This window comes from Bombina bombina, chromosome 6 (assembly GCF_027579735.1).
Source record: "Bombina bombina isolate aBomBom1 chromosome 6, aBomBom1.pri, whole genome shotgun sequence".
Taxonomy (NCBI): Eukaryota; Metazoa; Chordata; class Amphibia; order Anura; family Bombinatoridae; genus Bombina; species Bombina bombina.
In genome coordinates, this window is record NC_069504.1 from 153,405,327 (window position 1) to 153,432,229 (window position 26,903).

The following is a 26,903-nucleotide window of genomic DNA, read 5'->3' on the forward strand; positions in this document are numbered from 1 at the left end:
AGGACTTGACAGGCTCAGAAAAGTCAAAAATAGTGAGATATCTTGCAGAGGGATGCAGCACTCTTAAAATTGCAAAGCTTCTGAAGCGTGATCATCGAACAATCAAGCGTTTCATTCAAAATAGTCAACAGGGTCGCAAGAAGCGTGTGGAAAAACCAAGGCGCAAAATAACTGCCCATGAACTGAGAAAAGTCAAGCGTGCAGCTGCCAAGATGCCACTTGCCACCAGTTTGGCCATATTTCAGAGCTGCAACATCACTGGAGTGCCCAAAAGCACAAGGTGTGCAATACTCAGAGACATGGCCAAGGTAAGAAAGGCTGAAAGACGACCACCACTGAACAAGACACACAAGCTGAAACGTCAAGACTGGGCCAAGATATATCTCAAGACTGATTTTTCTAAGGTTTTATGGACTGATGAAATGAGAGTGAGTCTTGATGGGCCAGATGGATGGGCCCGTGGCTGGATTGGTAAAGGGCAGAGAGCTCCAGTCCGACTCAGACGCCAGCAAGGTGGAGGTGGAGTACTGGTTTGGGCTGGTATCATTAAAGATGAGCTTGTGGGGCCTTTTCGGGTTGAGGATGGAGTCAAGCTCAACTCCCAGTCCTACTGCCAGTTTCTGGAAGACACCTTCTTCAAGCAGTGGTACAGGAAGAAGTCTGCATCCTTCAAGAAAAACATGATTTTCATGCAGGACAATGCTCCATCACACGCGTCCAAGTACTCCACAGTGTGGCTGGCAAGAAAGGGTATAAAAGAAGAAAATCTAATGACATGGCCTCCTTGTTCACCTGATCTGAACCCCATTGAGAACCTGTGGTCCATCATCAAATGTGAGATTTACAAGGAGGGAAAACAGTACACCTCTCTGAACAGTGTCTGGGAGGCTGTGGTTGCTGCTGCACGCAATGTTGATGGTGAACAGATCAGAACACTGACAGAATCCATGGATGGCAGGCTTTTGAGTGTCCTTGCAAAGAAAGGTGGCTATATTGGTCACTGATTTGTTTTTGTTTTGTTTTTGAATGTCAGAAATGTATATTTGTGAATGTTGAGATGTTATATTGGTTTCACTGGTAAAAATAAATAATTGAAATGGGTATATATTTGTTTTTTGTTAAGTTGCCTAATAATTATGCACAGTAATAGTCACCTGCACACACAGATATCCCCCTAAAATAGCTATTACTAAAAACAAACTAAAAACTACTTCCAAAACTATTCAGCTTTGATATTAATGAGTTGTTTGGGTTCATTGAGAACATGGTTGTTGTTCAATAATAAAATTAATCCTCAAAAATACAACTTGCCTAATAATTCTGCACTCCCTGTATAAGCAAACAGAAGGAAATTTGAGACTGCACAACATGTAGTGAACTTATAGGACAGATTTTTATATATATATATATATAAAAATATATATTTATTTATATTTATATATCATCATAAGATTTCTTTTTGGTCATGTTAAAATGATACTAAACCCACATTTTTTATTTCAGGATTCAGATAGAGCATGCAATTTTAAGCAACTTTCTAATTTACTCATCAATTTTTCTTCATTCTCTTGGTATCTATTTGAAAAAGCAGGAAAAAAAAAAGCTTATAAAGCCGTCCCATTTTAGGTTCAGAACCTGGGTTGCACTTGCCGATTGGATGGCTAAATGTAGCCACCAATCAGCAAGCCCCATCCAGGGTACTGAACTAAAATAGGCCGGCTCCAAAGCTTTCATTCCTGCTTTTTCAAGAGAATGAAGAAAACTTGAAAATAGGAGTAAATTAGAAAGGTGCTTAAAATTACATGCTCTATCTGAATCATGAAAGAAAATATTTGGGTTTACTATCCCTTTAAGCAAAAGATCACGTTACTCATGATCTGCAGGTACTTTCTGGACTTCGTATAATTTAATTTATTCTATAATGAGTATAGTAATCTGGAGCGCAATACAATAACAAAGAAAAGTACTTACACTTCATTAAAATTTTCAACAGACGTTGATGGTGTAAAAACATCTAATAAACCTATAACCTGTAAAACAAGAGAGTAATAAACATTTACTTGCAAACATTGGCACATGCATAAATTCACATACTTTTCTGTTGGCGATTTATTCACAAAAAACATTTTTGCTTTTTTAACTAAACTAACTTTACAAAAGGTTTTAGGACAGTATCTTAATGCAAATATGGTCCAAGTTATTAGCATGTCCAAAAGATGACCAATTCATTTCTCTCCAAAGACCTCATATACCCCAAAAAAGATTTAAAATAATCAATATTGTATTTTACTTTAAGGGACATAAAACCCAAAATGTTTCTTTCATGATTGAGAGAGAATATAATTCTAACTTATTGCTATTATCAAATCTGTTTCATGCTCTTGGTATTAGTTGAAGGACCAACAATGCACTACTGAGAGCTAGCTGAACAGTAACATGAATCATATGTGCAGCCACCAATCAGCAGTTCCTGAGCCTACCTATGTATCCTTTTCAACAAAGGATATAGAGCAAAGTTACCGAATAGAAGTAAACTGGAAAGTTTAAAATCACATTCTCTACCTGAACCATGAAAGAAAATAAATGTGCGTTTCATGTCCCTTTAAAAAGGGATATAAAACACATAGTACAAATCAGCACTTAAATGCTACACTGAAAAAGGTTTGCATTCAAAATAAACAGTATAAAAACAATTAAACGAATTTTGTTTTGGTGGGCAGGACTGTTTAAAGGGACACTGAACCCAAATGTTTTCTTTTGTGATTCAGCTGGAGCATGCAATTTTAAGCAACTTTCCAATTTACTCCTATTATCAAATTTTCTTCAATCTCTTGGTATATTTATTTGAAATGCAAGAATGTAAGTTTAGATGCCGGCCCATTTTTGGTGAACAACCTGGGTTGTTCTTGCTGATTGGTAGATAAATTAACCCACCAATAAACAAGTGCTGTCCAGAGTCTGAACCAAAAAATAGCTTAGATGCCTTCTTTTTCAAATAAAGATAGCAAGAGAATGAAGAAAAATTGATAATAGGAGTAAATTAGAAAGTTGCTTAAAATTGCATGCTCTATCTTAATCACAAAAGAAAAAATTGGGTTCAGTGTCCCTTTAACAGGCTTCTTACCCAAAAAACTTTAATAAGGCCACTTTGGGATAGATATAAATTAAATACTAAAGTGATCAAACAAGCACAGTGTAGAAAGTAGCAGGTTTCGGTTTGTGAAGTCCGGAATAAACACTCTCAACTCTTGAGGGAATTGGAATACCCACAATGTTAAGAGTTTAACTGCAGAAAAAATAATGGGCAAATAAATCATGAGTAAAACTGTATATTACAAGCCCCCAAAAAAAAAAGTGTTTGAGGTCTCTTTAAGGTAAGCTAAGCACAAACATACGAAGAATATCTAATACCTTTTTAAAAGTTTCTTATAAATTGTAAAATCTTTTTTTATATGAATTTTCATTTGTTATACATGGGAATCTAGACATTAAAGGGACAGTGTACACTGTTTTGAAGATGATCCATTTATATAGCGCATCTGTTTTCTGTAACAATGTATAGTTTTGCTTATTTTCTTTTTAATAACTGTGCTGATTTTCAGACTCCTAACCAAGCCCCAAAGTTTTAGATGTATACAGACTGCTGGTTGTGTAATGGATCTTTTTATATGCAGGGAGGGGTGGACGGGTGTCTGCCTGTTCCCGTTTCCCAGCCGTCATTATTGCTACATAAAAGCAGTCAGATACATACAAAAATAACAAAAACATCAAAAGCTTCAGACTCAGAGTTCAGCTTTGTGTAACTACCATTAGTTAGCTTCCTTCAATATTACAAAGAGCTATATAACAGGATAACGAACAAGCTTCAAAAAACTCAAGATCACAGATAAAAGTATCACTTGCAGACATAGGTGATCATCTATTTTTTAAGCACTGTTTGTACTGAATTCAAAAAGAGTACAACAGGATCATTCTCCGTGTGCTTCTTTGTTCAATGCACTACAGGAGAACTAGGATTATTGTATTATCCATTATAACACAAATTATTTTCAGTATTTTTTGTAAGTACAAAATCCTAATGCAATACATAAGATTTACACATTTTTAAATTTGAATACTTAAAATTAAGAGTTATGTTAATCTAGAATATTAAGAATTTACTTTAAAAAACAATTAAAAATAAATCATACATATAAAACAAAGGCAACATTTAAAATATTGAGTAGAGGGATGCTGCTGTTGTCAAAAAAAAAAAAAAACATAATTTATGCTTACCTGATAAATTCCTTTCTTCTGTTGTGTGATCAGTCCACGGGTCATCATTACTTCTGGGATATAACTCCTCCCCAACAGGAAATGCAAGAGGATTCACCCAGCAGAGCTGCATATAGCTCCTCCCCTCTACGTCAGTCCCAGTCATTCGACCAAGAATCAACAAGAAAGGAGTAACCAAGGGTGAAGTGGTGACTGGAGTATAATTTAAAAAATATTTACCTGCCTTAAAACAGGGCGGGCCGTGGACTGATCACACAACAGAAGAAAGGAATTTATCAGGTAAGCATAAATTATGTTTTCTTCTGTTATGTGTGATCAGTCCACGGGTCATCATTACTTCTGGGATACCAATACCAAAGCAAAAGTACACGGATGACGGGAGGGATAGGCAGGCTCATTATACAGAAGGAACCACTGCCTGAAGAACCTTTCTCCCAAAAATAGCCTCCGAAGAAGCAAAAGTGTCAAATTTGTAAAATTTGGAAAAAGTATGAAGCGAAGACCAAGTTGCAGCCTTGCAAATCTGTTCAACAGAGGCCTCATTCTTAAAGGCCCAAGTGGAAGCCACAGCTCTAGTGGAGTGGGCTGTAATTCTTTCAGGAGGCTGCTGTCCAGCAGTCTCATAGGCTAAACGTATTATGCTACGAAGCCAAAAAGAGAGAGAGGTAGCAGAAGCTTTTTGACCTCTCCTCTGTCCAGAATAAACGACAAACAGGGAAGAAGTTTGGCGAAAATCTTTAGTTGCCTGCAAGTAGAACTTGAGGGCACGAACTACATCCAGATTGTGTAGAAGACGTTCCTTCTTTGAAGAAGGATTTGGACACAAGGATGGAACAACAATCTCTTGATTGATATTCCTGTTAGTGACTACCTTAGGTAAGAACCCAGGTTTAGTACGCAGAACTACCTTGTCTGAGTGAAAAATCAGATAAGGAGAATCACAATGTAAGGCTGATAACTCAGAGACTCTTCGAGCCGAGGAAATAGCCATTAAAAACAGAACTTTCCAAGATAACAATTTTATATCAATGGAATGAAGGGGTTCAAACGGAACACCTTGTAAAACGTTAAGAACTAAGTTTAAACTCCATGGCGGAGCAACAGCTTTAAACACAGGCTTGATCCTAGCTAAAGCCTGACAAAAAGCCTGGACGTCTGGATTTTCTGACAGACGCCTGTGTAACAAGATGGACAGAGCTGAAATCTGTCCCTTTAATGAACTAGCTGATAAACCCTTTTCTAAACCTTCTTGTAGAAAAGACAATATCCTAGCGATCCTAACCTTACTCCAGGAGTAACCTTTGGATTCGCACCAGTATAGGTATTTACGCCATATTTTATGGTAAATCCTTCTGGTAACAGGCTTCCTAGCCTGTATCAGGGTATCAATAACCGACTCAGAAAAACCACGTTTTGATAAAATCAAGCGTTCAATTTCCAAGCAGTCAGCTTCAGAGAAGTTAGATTTTGATGTTTGAATGGACCCTGTATCAGAAGGTCCTGTCTTAGAGGTAGAGACCAAGGCGGACAGGATGACATGTCCACTAGATCTGCATACCAAGTCCTGCGTGGCCATGCAGGCGCTATTAGAATCACTGATGCTCTCTCCTGTTTGATTTTGGCAATCAATCGAGGAAGCAGCGGGAAGGGTGGAAACACATAAGCCATCCCGAAGTTCCAAGGTGCTGTCAAAGCATCTATCAGAACCGCTCCCGGATCCCTGGATCTGGACCCGTAGTGAGGAAGTTTGGCGTTCTGGCGAGACGCCATGAGATCTATCTCTGGTTTGCCCCAACGTCGAAGTATTTGGGCAAAGACCTCCGGATGAAGTTCCCACTCCCCCGGATGAAAAGTCTGGCGACTCAAGAAATCCGCCTCCCAGTTCTCCACTCCCGGGATGTGGATTGCTGACAGGTGGCAAGAGTGAGACTCTGCCCAGCGAATTATCTTTGATACTTCCATCATTGCTAGGGAGCTTCTTGTCCCTCCCTGATGGTTGATGTAAGCTACAGTCGTGATGTTGTCCGACTGAAACCTGATGAACCCCCGAGTTGTTAATTGGGGCCAAGCCAGAAGGGCATTGAGAACTGCTCTCAATTCCAGAATGTTTATTGGAAGGAGACTCTCCTCCTGATTCCATAGTCCCTGAGCCTTCAGAGAATTCCAGACAGCGCCCCAACCTAGTAGGCTGGCGTCTGTTGTTACAATTGTCCAGTCTGGCCTGCTGAATGGCATCCCCCTGGACAGGTGTGGCCGATAAAGCCACCATAGAAGAGAATTTCTGGTCTCTTGATTCAGATTCAGAGTAGGGGACAAATCTGAGTAATCCCCATTCCACTGACTTAGCATGCACAATTGCAGCGGTCTGAGGTGTAGGCGTGCAAAAGGTACTATGTCCATTGCCGCTACCATTAAGCCGATCACCTCCATGCATTGAGCTACTGACGGGTGTTGAATGGAATGAAGGACACGGCATGCATTTTGAAGCTTTGTTAACCTGTCTTCTGTCAGGTAAATCTTCATTTCTACAGAATCTATAAGAGTCCCCAAGAATGGAACTCTTGTGAGAGGAAAAAGAGAACTCTTCTTTTCGTTCACTTTCCATCCATGCGACCTTAGAAATGCCAGAACTAACTCTGTATGAGACTTGGCAGTCTGAAAGCTTGAAGCTTGTATTAGAATGTCGTCTAGGTACGGAGCTACCGAAATCCCTCGCGGTCTTAGTACCGCCAGAAGGGCACCCAGAACCTTTGTGAAGATTCTTGGAGCCGTAGCCAATCCGAATGGAAGAGCTACAAACTGGTAGTGCCTGTCTAAGAAGGCAAACCTTAGATACCGGTGATGATCTTTGTGGATCGGTATGTGAAGGTAAGCATCTTTTAAATCCACTGTGGTCATGTACTGACCCTTTTGGATCATGGGTAAGATTGTCCGAATAGTTTCCATTTTGAAGGATGGAACTCTTAGGAATTTGTTTAGAATCTTTAAATCTAAGATTGGCCTGAAAGTTCCCTCTTTTTTGGGAACCACAAACAGGTTTGAGTAGAACCCTTGTCCTTGTTCCGACCGCGGAACCGGATGGATCACTCCCATTAATAACAGATCTTGTACACAGCGTAGAAACGCCTCTTTCTTTATCTGGTTTGTTGACAACCTTGACAGATGAAATCTCCCTCCTGGGGGAGATAATTTGAAGTCTAGAAGGTATCCCTGAGATATGATCTCTAGTGCCCAGGGATCCTGAACATCTCTTGCCCAGGCCTGGGCGAAGAGAGAAAGTCTGCCCCCCACTAGATCCGGTCCCGGATCGGGGGCTTTCGATTCATGCTGTCTTTGGGGCAGCAGCAGGTTTCCTGGCCTGCTTGCTCTTGTTCCAGGACTGGTTAGGCTTCCAGCCTTGCCTGTAACGAGCAACAGCTCCCTCCTGTTTTGGTGCAGTGGAGGTTGATGCTGCTCCTGTTTTGAAATTCCGAAAGGGACGAAAATTAGACTGTCTAGCCTTAGCTTTGGCTTTGTCTTGAGGTAGGGCGTGGCCCTTACCTCCTGTAATGTCAGCGATAATTTCTTTCAAACCGGGCCCAAATAAAGACTGCCCCTTGAAAGGTATATTAAGTAATTTGGACTTAGAAGTAACATCGGCTGACCAGGATTTTAGCCACAGCGCCCTACGTGCCTGTATGGCGAATCCTGAGTTCTTAGCCGTAAGTTTGGTTAAATGTACTACGGCCTCCGAAATGAAAGAATTAGCTAGTTTAAGGACTCTAAGCCTGTCCGTAATGTCGTCTAGCGTAGATGAACTAAGGTTCTCTTCCAGAGACTCAATCCAAAATGCTGCCGCAGCCGTAATCGGCGCGATACATGCAAGGGGTTGCAATATAAAACCTTGTTGAACAAACATTTTCTTAAGGTAACCCTCTAATTTTTTATCCATTGGATCTGAAAAAGCACAGCTATCCTCCACCGGGATAGTGGTACGCTTAGCTAAAGTAGAAACTGCTCCCTCCACCTTAGGGACCGTTTGCCATAAGTCCCGAGTGGTGGCGTCTATTGGAAACATCTTTCTAAATATTGGAGGGGGTGAGAACGGCACACCGGGTCTATCCCACTCCTTAGTAACAATTTCAGTTAGTCTCTTAGGTATAGGAAAAACGTCAGTACTCGCCGGTACCGCAAAGTATTTATCCAACCTACACAGTTTCTCTGGTATTGCAACGGTGTTACAATCATTAAGAGCTGCTAAGACCTCCCCTAGTAATACACGGAGGTTTTCCAATTTAAATTTAAAATTTGAAATATCTGAATCCAATCTGTTTGGATCAGAACCGTCACCCACAGAATGAAGCTCTCCGTCCTCATGCTCTGCGAGCTGTGACGCAGTATCAGACATGGCCCTAGTATTGTCAGCGCACTCTGTTCTCACCCCAGAGTGATCACGCTTGCCTCTTAGTTCTGGTAATTTAGACAAAACTTCAGTCATAACAGTAGCCATATCTTGTAATGTTATCTGTAATGGCCGCCCAGATGTACTAGGCGCCATAATATCACGCACCTCCCGGGCGGGAGATGCAGGTACTGCCGCGTGAGGCGAGTTAGTCGGCATAACTCTCCCCTCGCTGTTTGGTGAAATTTGTTCACATTGTACAGATTGACTTTTATTTAAAGTAGCATCAATACAGTTAGTACATAAATTTCTATTGGGCTCCACCTTGGCATTGGAACAAATGACACAGATATCTTCCTCTGAGTCAGACATGTTTAACACACTAGCAAAAAAACTTACAACTTGGTTATAATCTTTTTTAGCAAAAACGTACTGTGCCTCAAAGAGGTACTAAACGATTAAATGACAGTTGAAATAATGAACTGAAAAACAGTTATAGCATCAAACTTTAAAACAACACAACTTTTAGCAAAGGTTTGTTCCCATTAGTAAAATAACAATAATTAAATTTGACATAAAAAATACAAAGCAACGATTTTATTCACAGTCACTATAAGAATTCTCACAGCTCTGCTGAGAGAATTTACCTCCCTTCAAAGAAGTTTGAAGACCCCTGAGATCTGTCAGAGATGAACCGGATCATGCAGAAAATATAAAAGTAACTGACTGGAATTTTTTGATGCGTAGCAAAGAGCGCCAAAAACGGCCCCTCCCTCTCCCACACAGCAGTGAAGAGAAACGAAACTGTCACAAATAAAAGCAAAAAAGGCTGCCAAGTGGAAAATAATGCCCAAATATTTATTCACACAGTACCTCAGCAATGTAAACGATTCTACATTCCAGCAAAAACGTTTAACATGATAAATAGTTATTAAAAGGATTAGTGACCTTTAACAGAGTAGTTCCGGTGAAATACCATCCCCAGAATACTGAAGTGTATACATACATGTCATTTTAACGGTATGGCAGGATTTTCTCATCAATTCCATTCAGAAAATAAAAACTGCTACATACCTCAATGCAGATTCATCTGCCCGCTGTCCCCTGATCTGAAGCCTTTACCTCCCTCAGATGGCCGAGAACAGCAATATGATCTTAACAACTCCGGTTAAAATCATAGTAAAAAACTCTGGCAGATTCTTCCTCAAACTCTGCCAGAGAAGTAATAACACGCTCCGGTGCTATTGTAAAATAACAAACTTTTGATTGAAGTCATAAAAACTAAGTATAATCACCATAGTCCTCTCACACATCCTATCTAGTCGTTGGGTGCAAGAGAATGACTGGGACTGACGTAGAGGGGAGGAGCTATATGCAGCTCTGCTGGGTGAATCCTCTTGCATTTCCTGTTGGGGAGGAGTTATATCCCAGAAGTAATGATGACCCGTGGACTGATCACACATAACAGAAGAAAAAAACATTATGAACCACTTGATCAAATAAACCATCCTATTAAAATCTAAAAAAACATAAATTGCTTGTTTCTTCCTTTAAAAATATTTAGGATTATCAGACCAGTTACTAAAATAAAAAAGGGGTAGGAAAAGGCAGTATGATGAAACATAAGGAAAGTTACACACTAATGTAATGTACTTTACAGTGCACTGAAATAAGGTGTTTACAATATAATGCTTAAAGGGATAGAAAGGTCAAAAATTAAGAAGCTAACCTAAAACTTTTGTACTGCTGCTAGGTTGGCATCTTTTTTCAAACACACAAATCCTACATGTTGGAGAAATTGTGGCGAACTGGGTGATTTCCAGCACATTTGGTGGACCTGCCCCGATATAACCCAATACTTGCAAGAAATAAAATTAGCTATTGACCATACTATTGGTATACAAATTCCCCTTGAACCATCGGTGATGTTACTAAATAACCTCCCTAACAAAGTGTAAACTAAGGTACAGGTTGATACTTCTTTTGCTCAATTGTGCTAGGAGACTGATCCCCTGGAACTGGAAATCGTACACTATCCCGTCCCTATTGGATTGGAGGGTTTTGGTCACTCGCACTTTGGCATTGAAAAAATTGAAATACATAGTGTATTTCTACTGCCAACATAGGGACATATTCATAGCCAGGATATACCTACCTACATAATAAGTTATAACTCTAGTCAAACTTGCCTCTTGCAAGTAGCATAAGATTATAAGGTACCTGAGGAGAGCGATATATGCTGTACCTTTATTTACATTGATATATGTGTCGAATGTTTCTCTTTTTCCATTTTTCTTCTGAGAGTACGTAAAAGCAAACCACTATGTACTACAATGCATGAAGATCACTGTAAAAGCTGTTTGATGCTGTACATGCTGTTATATTTTGTTTTATTATTAATAAAAAAAAAAAAAAAAAAAAAAAAGGTAAAAAATTAAATGTTTATATGTGCATTTCAATTTGAAATAGAAGCATTCCTGCAATATACTTCCATTAGCAAAAATGCTTCTAGTAAAAGTTATACGTGTTTTTCTGCGGCATACGCACATATCCTGTGAGGGACCAGTATTCAAACACCACACTTTCTTGGAGGGTCAGCAGTAGCTTCTATGACACAAATTACGTTTTCAGAAGCAATACACACCTCCGCCAGCCCTCTGTATACTGGTGCATGGGCCCTCACAGGATATGTGCGTATGCCGCAGAAAAATAGTAATAACTTTTACTAGAAGCATTTTTGCTAATGGAAGTATATTGCAAAAATGCTTCTATTTTAAATTGAAATGTACATTTCAATTTTGACCTTTCTATCCCTTTAAATAAAATTATTTTTATGTTCGGAAAAGTTATAGACCAACACCCTAAACCAGAGTTTGAAATATTTATTAAACCATAACTAAGTCATTCAGAGAACTAAGGAGGTGACTACACATTTTTACAATTGTGACAAAGGTTTTGGTATATAAATGTATAAAATACATGAAGAATAATCATGTAGGAGCTATAAAGTATATGTCTAGTAGCTGTGACTTCCCGGCTCAAGGGCTTTGTCAAACCATTTTCTAAATTCTTTTTGGACGAATGTCTCTTGGTATATAGATCTCAAAACATTAACTATCAATTGTTGTATTGCCACAAATCTACGATAAACAAATATCGCAGATTATACACCGATATAAACATATGGATATCAAAGGTTTACACATAAAAGTAAATAATTTGTTTTGTCAGCATTTCTTCCGAAATTTTTTATAAGTTGAGGATAAATAGTGATTTTCAATACTTGTGTATAGTGTGTGGGACAGAACGTATCACAGCTTTGCTTATGACGTAATCCTTGTGGTGATACGTCACATTCAGCTTCTCTTGTATTTGAGGAGTCCATCTTCACTGTGGTTGTTTGAACTACGTTTGGTTCATTGCTGTACTGCTGTTAAGATATATAATTTTGTTTTGTGGACCAATACTAAATCTTTTAACATTTACCAAAGAAAAAAAAGAAAATTATTCCTTGTTGAAGAGGATATTACACATTAAAGAACAATAAACCCTAAATACATTTTAAAAGCTTAGTATTGAACGTATTCCCCACCTTTAGTCATGGGTGCCGCTATGCTGAAATCTAGCTTTCAATGCATCCCAGTGTTGATGTGTTTGAAAGAGAGTTGCTACTTTTTGCAGATACATGCAGTGTAACCTAGGTTTCAAAATGGCAGCCCCCATGATTAGAGGGAGATGAATTAAATATATTTAGTGTTTAATGTCCTTTTAAACATAGATTTTTAGGAATTTCTAAAGAAAAAAAAATCTCCTCATCTTGGGTAACTAAATGATGTGTCTAATATATGTATACAAACAGAAATAATATGTCAGAGCTCTACTTTAAATTAAAAAATGCTGCATTAAGCAATCTCAAACAAGATTCGGTGTGAACTGATTACAGGTTATACTAATAAGTGAATGCCCTTAAAAGCCTTTATTTTTGGTAAACAAATACACCAAACCACTGCAGTTAAGTTAGAGGTGGAAGCTTGAAGGGGTAAAGCTAAAGCAAAGGTAAGCTTTGTAACACTCGTTAGCTGATATCTTAAAAAGACACTAAACACAAATTGTAAACTACATAATTATAAACCTTCATATATAAGAATAATTTAGTATATAGTTTTATATTTAGTCTTGACACTTATTTCCCTGCCCCACAAAACAAAAGAACCCCTGCAAACCAATCACAAACTAATATTCAGATATAGCAGAAACTCTGTTTGCACATGTGCAGACTGGAGTAGCCTGCATTCTTGTATTCACTTAAGGTGGCTTAGCAAAGGAAAAGATTTGAATGGGCGCTAAGGTAGTGTGTCTACAAAATAAGTAATTATTTATACCAAAAGTCTGAGTTAAATCTCTATATGTTTTCAAGGGTCTATGGTAAAAGGCAAGTAAAAAGTAGAAAATTAATCTGTGTGTGTGTCTTCAAGGGTTTATATTGCAAAATGTGCAACTATTTAGTTCATGTGTACAGATATATGTAATATAAATTGACTGGTAATGCTTATGTGAACACAATCTTACAATAAATATAAACTGATAAAATCTATATAATTCTATTTTATTTTGTTAAAAGTTCTAAAAAAACAAATCTGATTATTGATATTGAGCAACAATAAAACATGTTCTTAAATAAGATAGGAACTTTGTTTGTATCACAGAAAAAAAATTGATATATAGGTACCTTTAAACAATATATAAACAATCTGTGTCCGTTATAGGACAACTCAATGTGATGTTAGGCGTTTTATGTAGTCTTTGTGAGTGGAAAACCTCAGTGTTGGGCAGAGCAGTTACTCTGTCAAGTTTTTTTCTTGATAAAGCCCACTGAGGGCGAAACGCGTAGAAAAATATTCCTGGAAAGAGGTGAACAACCTCTGATGAGACTGCACCTATTTGCACTTTTTCCGCACTACTTTGCACTTGTCACAATTCTACATCACCTGGATTGCTTTTGCTGAAAAGCACTAAAATCGAAAAGTGAGTAGAAATAAAGACACTCTGGACTGTATACACCTGTGTAACTCGTGGGAGTGCGGACACGCACGGTGGAGACAGGTAATTTCACGGAGTCTTTTGAAACACTTGTATCATACACATCAACTAAAATCATGATTATATTGGAGGGATAATTGCAACTAAATACCTAAAACGGTTGAACTGGATACAAAGTATCACAGTAACCGGCACATTTGGAGTGACGTATAACTAACAACAGATATCCAATCACACATCAGCATACAAGAAATCACCAAGAGGCTGCACGTTCACAACAGAGTAACTGCCAACACCACAGTGAGTTGTCCTATAATGGACAGATTGTTTATATGTTTTTTTTTTTAAAGGTACCTATATAAAGTTTTTTCTGTGATACAAAGTTCGTAGGGAGACGTTCCTATCTTATTTAAAGGGACATTCTACACCAGAATATTTATTGTTTTAAAAGATAGATAATCCCTTTATTACCCGTTCTAGTTTTGCATAACCAACACAGTTATATTAATACACTTTTTACCTCTGTGATTATCTTGTATCTAATCCTGTGCAAATGGCCCCTTATTTCAGTTCTTTTGACAGACTTGCAATTTAGCCAATCAGTGCTGGCTCACAGGAACTCCATGTGCGTGAGCACAGTGTTATCTATATGAAACATATGAACTAACACCCTCTAGTGGTGAAAAACTGTCAAAATGCCCTGAAATAAGAGGCGTCCTTCAAGGGCTTAGAAATTAGCATATGAACTGCCTAGGTTTAGCTTTGAACTAAGAATACCAAGAGAACAAAGCAAAATTGGTGAAAGAAGTAAATTGGAAAATGGTTTAAAATCAAATGCCCTAGCCGAATAATGAAAGTTTGTTTTGGACTAGACTGTCCCTTTAAGAACATGTTTCTACTGTTGCTCAATATCAAAAATCAGGTTTTTTAGAACTTTTAACAAAATAAAATAGAATTATATAGATGTTATTCGTTATATTTATTGTAATATTGGTGTTCACATAAGCATTACCAATCAATTTATACTACATATATCTATACACGTGAACTAAATAGTTCCACACTTTATATATATATATTATATATTTCACTGCTTGTAATAAAAATGCTTTAAACTTCATTTGGTGTGCTGCAGCCATTTCTATTTTGGATATATATATATATATATATATATATATATATATATATATATATATATATATATATATATATATATATATATATATATATATATATATATATATATATACACACACATATATATATATATACATATATACACACACATATATATATATATACATATATACACACATACACACACACACACACACACATACATATATATACATACACACGCAGTGGATATAAAAAGTCTACACACCCCTGTTACAATGGCAGGTTTCTGTGATGTAAAAAAATGAGACAAAGATAAATAATTTCAGAACTTTTTCCACCTTTAATGTAACCTAAAAATTATGCAACTCAATTGAAAATCAAACTGAAATATTTTAGGTGAAGGGAAGTAAAAACAAAAAAATAAAATAATATGGTTGCATAAGTGTGCACACCCTTAAACTAATACTTTGTTGAAGCAACTTTTGGGGTATGAGTCTATCAGCATGGCACATCTTGACTTGGCAAGATATGCCCACTCTTCTTTGCAAATAGACTCCAAATCTGTCAGATTGTGAGGGCATCTCCTGTGCACAGCCCTCTTCAGATCACCCCACAGATTTTCGATTGGATTCAGGTCTGGGCCATTACAAAACTTTAATCTTCTTCTGGTGAAGCGATTCCTTTGTTGATTTGGATGTATGCTTTGGGTCGTTGTCATGCTGAAAGATGAAGTTCCTCTTCATGCTCAGATTTCTAGCAGAAGCCTGAAGGTTTTGTGCCAATATTGTCTGGTATTTGGAACTGTTCATAATTCCCTCTACCTTGAATAAGGCCCCAGTTCCAGCTGAAGAAAAACAGCCCCAAAGCATGATGTTGCCAACACTATGTTTCACTGTGGGTATGGTGTTCTTTTGCAGTGTTGTTTTTGCGCCAAACATATCTTTGGGAATTATTACCAAAAAGCTCAACCTTGGTTTCATCAGACCATAACACCTTTTCTCACATGCTTTTGGGACACTTCAGATGTGTTTTTGCTAAATTTAGCTGGGCTTGGATGTTTTTTTTCGTAAGAAAAGGCTTCCGTCTTGCCGTCTACCCCAAAGCCCAAACATATGAAGAATACGGGAGATTGTTGTCACATGTTCCACACAGCCAGTACTTGCCAGATATTCCTGCAGCTCCTTTAAATGTTGCTGTAGGCCTCTTGGTAGCCTCCCAGATCAGTTTTCTTCTCGTCTTTTCATCAATTTTGGAGGGACATCCAGTTCTTCATAATGTCACTGTTGCACCATATTTTCTTCACTTGATGATGACTGTCTTCACTGTGTTCCATAGTATATCTAATGCCTTGGAAATTCTTTTGTACCCTTCTCCTGACTGATACCTTTTAACAATGAGATCCCTCTGATGCTTTGGAAGCTCTCTGCGGACAATGGCTTTTGTGTAGGATGCGACTAAGAAAATGTCAGGAAAGACCTACTAGAACAGCTGAACTTTATTCGGGGTTAATCAAAGGCACTTTAAATTATGGCAGGTGTGTGATGACTCTTATTTAACATGGTTTTGAATGTGATTGCTTAATTCTGAACACAGCTATATCTCCAGTAATTATTTTAGTTTTTTTTGTTTACTTCACTCCACCTTAAAGATTTCAGTTTGTTTTTCAATTGAGTTGTGTAGTTTATTGGTCACATTAAAGGTGGAAAAAGTTCTGAAATGATTTATCTTGGTCTAATTTTTTTACATCACAGAAACCTGACATTTTAACAGGGGTGTGTAGACTTTATATCCACTGTGTGTATATATGTATATAATATATATACATACACACATTAATCATCTACTTTTTACTTGCCTTTATATATTGAATATATCCATAAACCGTTGAACACATATAGAGATTTAACTCCGACTTTTGGGATAATCACTTATTTTTTAGACACACTACCTTAGCGCCCGTTCAAATCTTTTCCTTTGATACATATATTTCTTTACACTTGAGAGGAGTGTAATTTCTGGGAACGTGGCTTAGGTATTATTTCTAGCGCCTCTGACTATCTTGCTACTTAAGGTGGTTTAGAACTGATACAACTTGGTTACTATTACGATTAATGATTCGCCTACTGATAATCCACCTTTTAAAAGCATGTGACACCATAGAAGCTTAGGAAGGGAGGGAAAAGTAAATAAAAGCTTGCCTCAAAGTATTAACCCATCCCTCGCTGGGAGAAAATGAAAAACATTTTCAGATGTATTTTACAACAAAAAGGCTGCAAAATAAATAATGAATGTATATTGCAATAATGTTTCATTTGCAATTCCATTTTATTTATGTATTTTTAAAATGTCAAGTTTACCTAAGAAAAAAGTTATGGGACTGGTTTATGAGAAAATAAAACCTATACTGACATGGAGAAGTTTATTTCTGACTACAATGCCACTTTAATCTGTACACTGTGACCACCAAAGCGCAACGGATGCTTCTACAAGTCCATTGGTTATTATGTTGGTTTTAGTGAAAAGAACAATTACATTAGCAATGACACTTATTTTATCATTTGCAAATATATGTCCCGGGTCCCCCCAGATGTGGAGCGTCACTTACATTTTCATGTTTCATGTGCGTGAGTAGCCGCAGTTCCCTGTAGGTCCTTCTTGCATGAACAAGCGATTGAAAAGGTCTGGAGAGCTTTTTAACGGCAACCTTTTGTCTTGTCTTCGTATCGTAAGTAGAACTGAAAAATATATTAAAGGACAGTTTGGTCTGGTGTCATATTTGTGCTTTATAATTTCAGTGTATAATTACTGCTATACTAAAGGGCCATTTAAGTTTCTAGCATGCATATGAAAGAGCAATCTTTATAAATGTTAAAAAAAAAATATGAATGGTAAAAAGTTAAAAGGGATATGATGCACAGTTATATCTAAAAATTAATGTTTTCGAAATGTATAAAAAGTTTGTTTTTGGATGTTCCTGTGCTGAATAAACAACATTTTTTTTTCCTGTGGGAGTTGTCACTGTCAATCAGTGAGCAGTTGCATCCCAGTACTCAGTTTTACATAATCATGCAGCTTTTGCTTAACCCTTTTTACAAAAAAAATAAATAAGAACAAATATTAAGGGCTCTAGGAACAGGGTCTTGTAATCCTTCTGTCCTCGTGTGCCTTCTCAGTCTTTTTACTTCACCTCCTGTATAGTTAAGCATATTTATTATTAGAACTATTAGTAATAGTAGTGATAATAATAATAATAATAGTAATAATAAATATTAAAGGGAAATGAAGCCCCAATTTTTTTGTTCATGATTCAAACAGAGCCTGCAATTTAAACAGCTTTTTAAACTTCTGTTATCACGTTTTCTTTGTTCTTTTTTTATTTTTTGTTGAAAAGCAGGGACATACTTAGGTGCTGGTGTTCTGGGAAAATGGTGGACTTGTGAAAATAGCGAACCACGTCACTTCCTGTGACGTGGGATCAGCCGTTTCACAAAGTTTGACCATATTGCGCATGCGTTCTAGCATCATTACATACCTGGCCGCATATGTCACTGCTACAGTTTCGAGACCAGTGAAAATCATGGACCCTCTGTACCGCACATGTGCGGTATTTGAAACTATCAATACCGCGCCCGCTTTGCATGACCAAGCAGTTTTGAACAATTAATTTCTTTAAATGTCAGTGTAACTAATGGGAATGCATATAAATGTATGGTGCGGTATGATCATACAAGATTGACCTGTGTAGAGGCTTTGATCATACTGCAAAGCGGGCGCGGTACTGACGGAGTTTCAAATGCCGTGCATGCGCGGTACAGAGGGTCCATGAATTTCACAAGTCTTGAAACTGTAGAAGTGATGTATGCGGCCAGGTATGTAATGATGCTAGAACGCATGCATAATATGGTCAAACTTGTGAAACAACTGATCCCACTGGAAGTGACGTGGTTCACTATTTTCACAAGTTTGCCATTTTCCCAGAACACCGGCCCATTTCTAGAGCACTATATGGCAGCATCCATTTAAAAAAGCACTTGACGACAGCACTATTTCCTACCATGTAGTGCTCCAGATGCCTACCTAGGTATCTCCAACACAGAATATCATAAGAATGAAACAAATTTGATAATGGAATTAAATTGAAAACTTTCAGAAACCACAAAAGAAAATGCTTGGATTTCATATTGCTTTAATAATAAATAAAGTATTCCCGACTGACTCCTTCAAATAGCTTTAAACTAGAGAATAGATCGTACGACGAGTCTCCCAGTGTGTAAATTCCACCTTGGGTATAATCAGTTATTGATTTCTATCCCCGTGACACTTAGGGACGGTGTAGCCATAACTACATTTCCGATGCTGCGGTCCTTTGAATCCTCACTTCTAATTATGTGGTATGTGTTTAGCAATGTGTACACTATTTTGTCTTCTAGATGCAGTAGTCAGCTTTTTCTCTTTCTATTATTTATGTTATAAAACTTTATTACACCAAGGTATCATCTAACAACCATTAAAGAAAAATAGGTTTAAAGCGACTCACGTGTGTTAATGTGGTTTCTGTACTCCACCTCAATACTAATTTAATACGTTTTGAGCTTATGTGATTTGAGTCACTAGGCTTTGTGTACACATTCTAAAAAAGATCTGTTTGGGCAGAAAAAAAAATCTGTTTGAACTTTATTTTGTCAAGTGCGTTAATAGTCCTACCATTCTCTGGTATTATTTTAAACAAAAGTCATGTATAACTTTTCTTTATTAAAATTCATATATTATTCACTTGAATCCCAAGTGTACATCCCTGCTTAAAGGGACATTCCAGCCAAAATTGGAATCCTTACATGTGCATTTCAGTTTTAAATAAAAGCATTTTTGTAATATACATGGATTAGCAAAAATGCTTCTAATAAAAGATAGAGCTGTTTCCGATGTGTATTTAAGTATGCACCGCGCACCAGCATTTTAAACACAGCACTTGCTTAGAGAGCCTAAGGCGCTTGTACCATCTGGTAATGACTCAATTTGTTAATTGCTGACATGATACAAGCCCCACTGGCGCTCTGAGCAGCTGCAATATTTAAAATACCGGTGCACTGAGAATATCTAGCTATGCTTCACATGCACAGAAAAATGTTAAAACTAAAAACAGTGATAACTTTTAGTAGAAGTATTTTTGCCAATACATGTTTATTGCAAATATTCTTCTATTCAAAGATTTAATTCACCTATGTGAAGTTAAATTTTGACCGGAATATCCCTTTAAATAAACACACTTCACAAACCAATGGGGTTGAAAAAGAAGAAAGAAAAGAAAGAAGATTGGCCCCGTCACAATCACAATAACAGATCTCATCCCATAATTCCCTACCACAAGGTAGCAACATTGAATATGAATTGAAAAGGAGACCAGCACAAATTCAGAATCAAATAGAGAGAGGGACGGAGGGCAGAAGTTTCCTCTGCCCGTTCAGGTCCTGAACAAAATGATGCCCACTTCCTCCATCCACCCCCAATCAAACTTCTCTCTCCTCCCCTTAACCTGTAGATGATCCACAAAGGGATATGGAACTGAGAAAACCATCTATTTTTAAAGTAAAATTACAGGTAAGGGGGAAATAAAGTATATTGCAAAGTTGTTGTTTTTTTAACACATAATTAAACAATTTATATTACAATCTTAAATTGCTTAACTCCCCTTTAATTGTTTAGCAATATTTTCCAGAGACTTCAATAGTAATACATATTACTCATCGGCTGAATCTGCTTTCCATTTCTTCCTTAGTGAGCACTTCTGTACATGAGAAGTATGGATTAAAAAGATTAGAACTATAAAGCCGTGAGAGGAGACTAATGAAATATCTGGAACAACCAGATAAAGAGCTTGGAGGCATTTTAGCTGGATAAATTATTTTCCGGTCCCTGAAAGCAAAAGGCGACAAATAATTCAAAATATATAGGCTCCGTATTTAAGGAAATGCACCTCTCTTTAATAAATAATCAGAGTTGCAGTATTCTTTATTAAAACTACCTTTTGCCAGCATGAAGAGTCCCCGGTCCACCCCCCCATAGATGCAGCTTTTTCTTAATTATTATTATGAGCAACGGGTGGTTCAACCAACATATGCAAATGCCCATTCCCGTTTACTATAGCGCGCTGCCGGTGCTATATATGCGCCAGGTAGCCAACAGAAGAATGTATGTGAGCAGGGAACATAACATTTCTCTTTCGTGATTAAGATAGAACACGCACGTTTAAGACAACTTTCCTCTTAACAAGTTTCCTTTATTCTCTTGGTATCCTTTGTTGCAGCAATGCACTACTGGGAGGTACCTGAACACATCTGAGGAAACTGACAAATGGCATTAATGTGCAGCCACCAATCAGTAGCTTACTTCCAGTAATGCATTGCTGCTCCTAGCCTACCTAGGTATGCTTTTCAACTAAGGAAACAAAGAAGGCTAAGCGAATTAAATATCAGAAGTAAAATGGAAAGGTTTTTAAAATCACATGCTCTGTCTTAGTCATGAAATAAAAATTTTTATAGTAAAAAAAAATATATATATATATATTCAATACTTTTATTCACCAAAGGTGTCCATAAAACTGCCAAGTTTCGAGAATTGTGTTCATTCAATCCAATAATACAACCACCAGAAACTTAACACAGACAGAAAAGTCCAATGAGCTTAAAGGAAAGAAAAAACTAAAACTTGAATGATTCAGTTAGAGCTTGTCAATTTAAAATACGTTTACATTCTCTTTAATTTTCAAATTGACTGTGTTGTCTTGTGTATCCTTTGTTGACAAATTATAATGTAGCTTGTTGCCCGTGCCTGTGAATGTGCTTCTCTCTGTCGGTATTTAGTCTCCCTATGGAAACAAAAAAACAAAAAAAAAAGAAAAGGGGGGAAACCAGACGTGGACTCCTTGCTCAGTGTGCTTAGAGGAATATGGCTACACCTTACCGACGAGGCCCAATGAAGGCCAAAACGATCGTCTGCGGTTGCTGTGTTCCTTGTTCAGAGAGGAATTGCCTGGTAATTTGGCACTGGACTGATCGTAATAGGCGGGATCAGACTGATATACTACAGGAAAGTTCTTCTCTGTGAAAAGCATTACTGGGCTAAAAGAAGCTGCACCCAGGTGGTTAATCGCCATAGAACAGGCTAACAATAGTATTGAGCTGGCTGTTTGTTCCTGTGAGTGCGCTTCTCTCTGAATAAATTAAAATGTATTGTACATATCCTACACTACTGGGAGCTAGCTGATGATTTGACTCTTGTCATGGCTCACTAGATGTCTTCAGCTATCTCCCAGTAATGCATTGCTGCTTTTTCGAGTTGCAGGGGCAAGCAATTGTGCAATAATAAAATGCCCTAAGTGTTTTACACTTTTAGAGATCTTTGAACTGTGGCATCATACAGTGCAGCTACAGTTTAAAATCCCTATCAAATATTAAAAAGCATGGACATTTTTTTACACCATTCTACAACAATCACCTCCCGGTCATACTCCCTGCTCCATAGAAAGGTAGAACACTGAACTTGGAATAGACCTACACAGACTCATTACACATTTAGGGCTCGATTTATCAAGCCTCTACGGCAGCAAGTTCTCTCAAGAACTTGCTCGCCATGATTTATCTACGCCACCTCTATTGTGGCGAAATTCAATCTCCTCGGTCGAGTACGACCGAGGAGATTGACAGCTCCTGCCCGCACGTGATTGGCTGCGCGCGGGCAGGGGGCGGGATAGCACGCGAGCTCAAAACTGCGCTTGTGTGCAATGTTAATTGCCTGCGGGTAATTTCGCCCAGACACAGGCGAGCTGAGGCGTACAGGGGCGCGTATATGCGCCCCTGTACGCCTCAGCGTTGATAAATCTAGCCCTTACTCTAGCATCAAGAAATAATCCATTGCATGCAAAAAAAAAATATATAACCTTAACACTGCTCAATGTTGGCGATACAGTTGCCCAGATGGCCCACATTTGGTGGCAATGCCCCAAGTTGACCACTAAATGGTCCGAGGTCTCACATGAGACGAGCAAAATTTTAGAAACCCTGATGCTCCTGGAACCGTGCCTTTGGCATTTCCACAAAGTCCCAAAAAAATTGTCTACACCAAAGAAAAAAATATTTAATATTTTAAGAAATAACTTTAAAATCCTAATTGCAAGAAACTGGAAATCTGATAAAATCTCCTCCCTCTCACAATGGCATCAAGAATGTGACTACACTCACTAGAAGAATTTCTTGAAGAACAAAAATCTTGAAACTTACGCTCAAATGCAATCGCTTTGGGAGACATAACTCAAAAATAAATCTCACATTGTGGACATTTTGAAGTTAAACTCCCCCATGAAAGATTTTTTATTATATTAGATTCCACAAAATGCACTTGTGTGTGTGATGTGACTTTGTAATGTGTGGATGTATAGTGTGTAGTTTGACTTCATATAGACCGACACATACCACATATATCACCACACACAAACACATACATACACACTACATTAAAGGGATATGAAACTCAAATTTTCTTTTGAGATTCAGACAGAGCTTACCATTTAAAAAAATGTTTCCAATTTACTTCTATTATCAAATTTGCTTTGTTCCCATGATATTCTGTGTTCTATGTAGGCACCTGGAAGACTACATGGCAGGAAATAGTGCTGCTACCTAGTGCTGTTGCAAATGGATAACATTCTTGCTAAACTGATGCCATAAAGTGCTCCAGTAATGGGCCGCTGTTCTAAAATAAGTTGTCTTCCATCGGAATGTGTGTAATCTGCTGTTGTAGGTTTGTGGCACTCACTGCGCATGCGCAAGAGGCCCAACCTCCTCCAAACAGCTGCTTAAGCCGACTTATTTGATAACAGGTTGCAGGATTCTATGGGCCGTGCATGGCCTTACTCTTCACTCATCAGACAAGACCCTATTGGTTGTACAGCCACTGACTTCACGGACCAATCAGATAACGCAGTAACGCTTTTTTCCTATGTATTATCTGATCAGTCCGTTTGATTTGCCCACGTCCATTCACCAAATTGTTCCATCGCACACCTCCGACTTGCCGTGCACGGTAGGGGGGGGGGGGGGTTGTGCTGATGGGGCTTAAGTAAGTTAAACAGGCGGTGCTTATGGGGCTTATGGACCTACATAAGTATTGAACATCTGGGGCATCAGCCAGACGTTTGTGTAACAAAATAGATAAGGCAGAGATCGGACCCTTTAGGGAACTTGCTGATAAACCCTTCTCCAATCCTTCTTGGAGAAAAGACAAAAGACAGAATTCTGGGAATCCTAACTCTACTCCATGAGTAGCCTTTGGATTCACACCAATAAAGATATTTACACCATATCTTATAGTAAATCTTTCTAGTTACAGGCTTACGTGTCTGAATCAAGGTTTCTATGACTGAATCAGAAAAACCTCGCTTGGATAGAACTAAGCGTTCAATCTCCAAGCAGTCAGTTTCAGAGAAATTAGATTTGGATGAAGGAAGGGACCTTGAATGAGAAAATCCTTCCTTAACGGCAGTCTCCAAGGTGGCAGGGACGACATGTCCACCAGGTCGGCATACCAAATCCTGCAGGGCCACGCTGGGGGCAATGAGGATCACTGATGCCTTCTCCTGCTTGATTCGAGCAATGACCCGAGGAACAAGAGCAAACGGAGGAAAAAGATATGCTAGACTGAAGGACCAAGGAACTGCCAGAGCATCTATTAGTTCCGCCCGAGGATCCCTGGACCTCAACCCGTATCTCGGCATTCAGACGAGATGCCATGAGATCTAACTCCGGCCAACCCCATTTGAGAATCAGCTTGGAGAATACTTCCGGATGGAGTTCCCACTCTTCCGGCTGAAAAGTCTGCCTCCTCAGAAAATCCGCCTCTCAGTTGTCCACCCCTGGGATGTGGATCGCTGACAGATGACAAGAATGAACTTCCGCCCACTGGATTATCTTGGCTAGCTCTGTCATCGCTAAGGAACTCCTCATTCCTCCCTGATGATTTATGTAAGCCACTGTCGTTATATTGTCCGTCTGAAATCTGATGAACCGGGACGAAGCCAACTGAGGCCAGGCTAGAAGAGCATTGAAAATCGCTCTCAGTTCCAGGATGTTTATAGGAAGAACAGACTCTGCCGGAGTCCACACTCCCTGAGCCCGTAGAGGACCCCAGGCAGCTCCTCACCCTAGAAGGCTAGCATCTGTTGTCACAATCACCCAGGATGGTCTGCAAAAGCATATTCCCTGGGATAGATGCTTTAAGAGACAACCACCATTGAAGTGAGTCCCTTGTCTCCTGCTCCAGAGTTAACTGAGCAGACAAGTCTGCATAATCTCCATTCCACAGCCTGAGCACGTTTAACTGCAGAGGTCTGAGGTGAAACCGAGCAAACGGAATGATGTCCATTGCCGCCACCATCAGTCCGATTACTTCCATGCACTGGGCCACTGACGGCTGAGTATTGGACTGACAGGCTCGACAGGTATCTAGAATCTTTGACTTCCTGACCTCTGTCAGAAAAATCTTCATGGAGACAGAATCGAATACAGTTCCCAAGAAAGTCACCCTAGCTTTCGGAATTAAGGAACTATTTTTTAGATTTACCTTCCACCCGTGAGTCCTCAGGAAGGACAGAACAATGTCGGAATGGGACCTTGCTTGTTGATAAAATGACGCCTGGATTAGAATATCGTCCAGATAAGGTGCCACCTCAATGCCCCGCGGTCTTAAAACCGCCAGCAGAGACCCCAGAACCTTTGTGAAAATTCTGGGTGCCGTGGCCAGCCCGAAAGGAAGAGCCACAAACTGAAAGTGTCTGTCTAGAAAAGCAAACCTTAGGAACTTATGATGATCTCTGTGGATAGGAACATGAAGATATGCATCCTTTAAGTCCAATGTTGTCATAAATTGACCCTCCTGGATCAATGGAAGAATGGTACGAATAGTTTCCATCTTGAAAGATGGAATTCTGAGAAACTTGTTCAGACTCTTGAGGTCTAAAATAGGTATGAAAGTTCCCTCCTCCTTGGGAACTACAAACAGATTTGAATAAAACCCCTGCCCGTGTTCCTGTACAGGAACGGGAATAATCACTCCCAGGGAGGAGAGGTCTCTTACACAATGTAAGAACGCCTCTCTTTTTATCTGGTTTGCAAATAATCTTGAAAGAAGAAATCTTCCTCGAGGAGGAAAATTTTTGAACTCCAATTTGTATCCCTGGGACACTATTTCTATAGCCCAGGGATCCAGAACGTCTCGCACCCAAGCCTGAATGAAGAAAGAAAGCCTGCCCCCCAACAGATCCGGTCCCGGATCAGGGGCATGCCCTTCATGCTGTTTTGGAGTCAGCAGCAGGCTTCTTGGACTGTTTACCCTTGTTCCAAGGCTGGTTGGGTCTCCAAGTAGACTTAGATTGCAAATAGTTTCCTTCCTGTTTGGAGGAGGAAGAGAAGGAATTGCCCTTGAAATTGTGAAAGGAAAGAAAATTACTTCGTCGTCCCTTTTGCTTATTTCTCTTATCCTGAGGAAGGAGATGACCCTTACCATCCGTGATGTCAGAAACAATTTCCTTTAGACCAGGTCCAAACAAGGTCTTTCCCTTGTAAGGAATAGCTAGAAGTTTAGACTTAGATGAAACGTCTGCAGACCAAGGTTTTAACCATAAGGCTCTGTGGGCGGGGTGGGCGGAGCTAACTGCAAGAGCATTCAGACGTGTTTTCTCTGAGATCTGCCTAAAGCAGTGTTTTTTTTGCAATATTTAACGTTTAATTTTCTGAACTCATACCTATAATCACCTTTATAATCAGGGATAGGTGCCTAGGTATATACCCTTTTACTTGCTGGACTAACTTTTGATCTAGCCCTCATATTTGTGGGCGGATGCAAGGAACTTTACTCTCCGGAGGGTCGGGGCTCCGCTCCGGAGGTTCTCCATCTACCACCAGCTGGTCAGACTCTACCTCACATCTCCTCTTATCCACTGCTCCGGAGGGCCAAGGATCCGCTCCAGAGCAATCAGTTGCATACTCGGTGCTCTTCAAGCACCTCAACGGGACCTCAGACGTTTACCTGATCCTCC

At 38.9% G+C, this 26,903-nt stretch overlaps 1 protein-coding gene across 1 annotated transcript in view; it reads right to left on the bottom strand.

The window, feature by feature from the left end:
- The window catches only part of MAPK11 (mitogen-activated protein kinase 11), a 128,181-nt gene that overhangs the window by 72,314 nt on the left and 28,964 nt on the right, over positions 1-26,903 (bottom strand). The window contains exons 2-3 of the mRNA XM_053716643.1: positions 17,421-17,550; positions 1,972-2,030 (exon numbers count right to left, since the gene is read on the bottom strand). Coding sequence (XP_053572618.1) covers positions 1,972-2,030; positions 17,421-17,550 — 189 coding nt within the window. The remainder of the gene's footprint in view (positions 1-1,971; positions 2,031-17,420; positions 17,551-26,903) is intronic.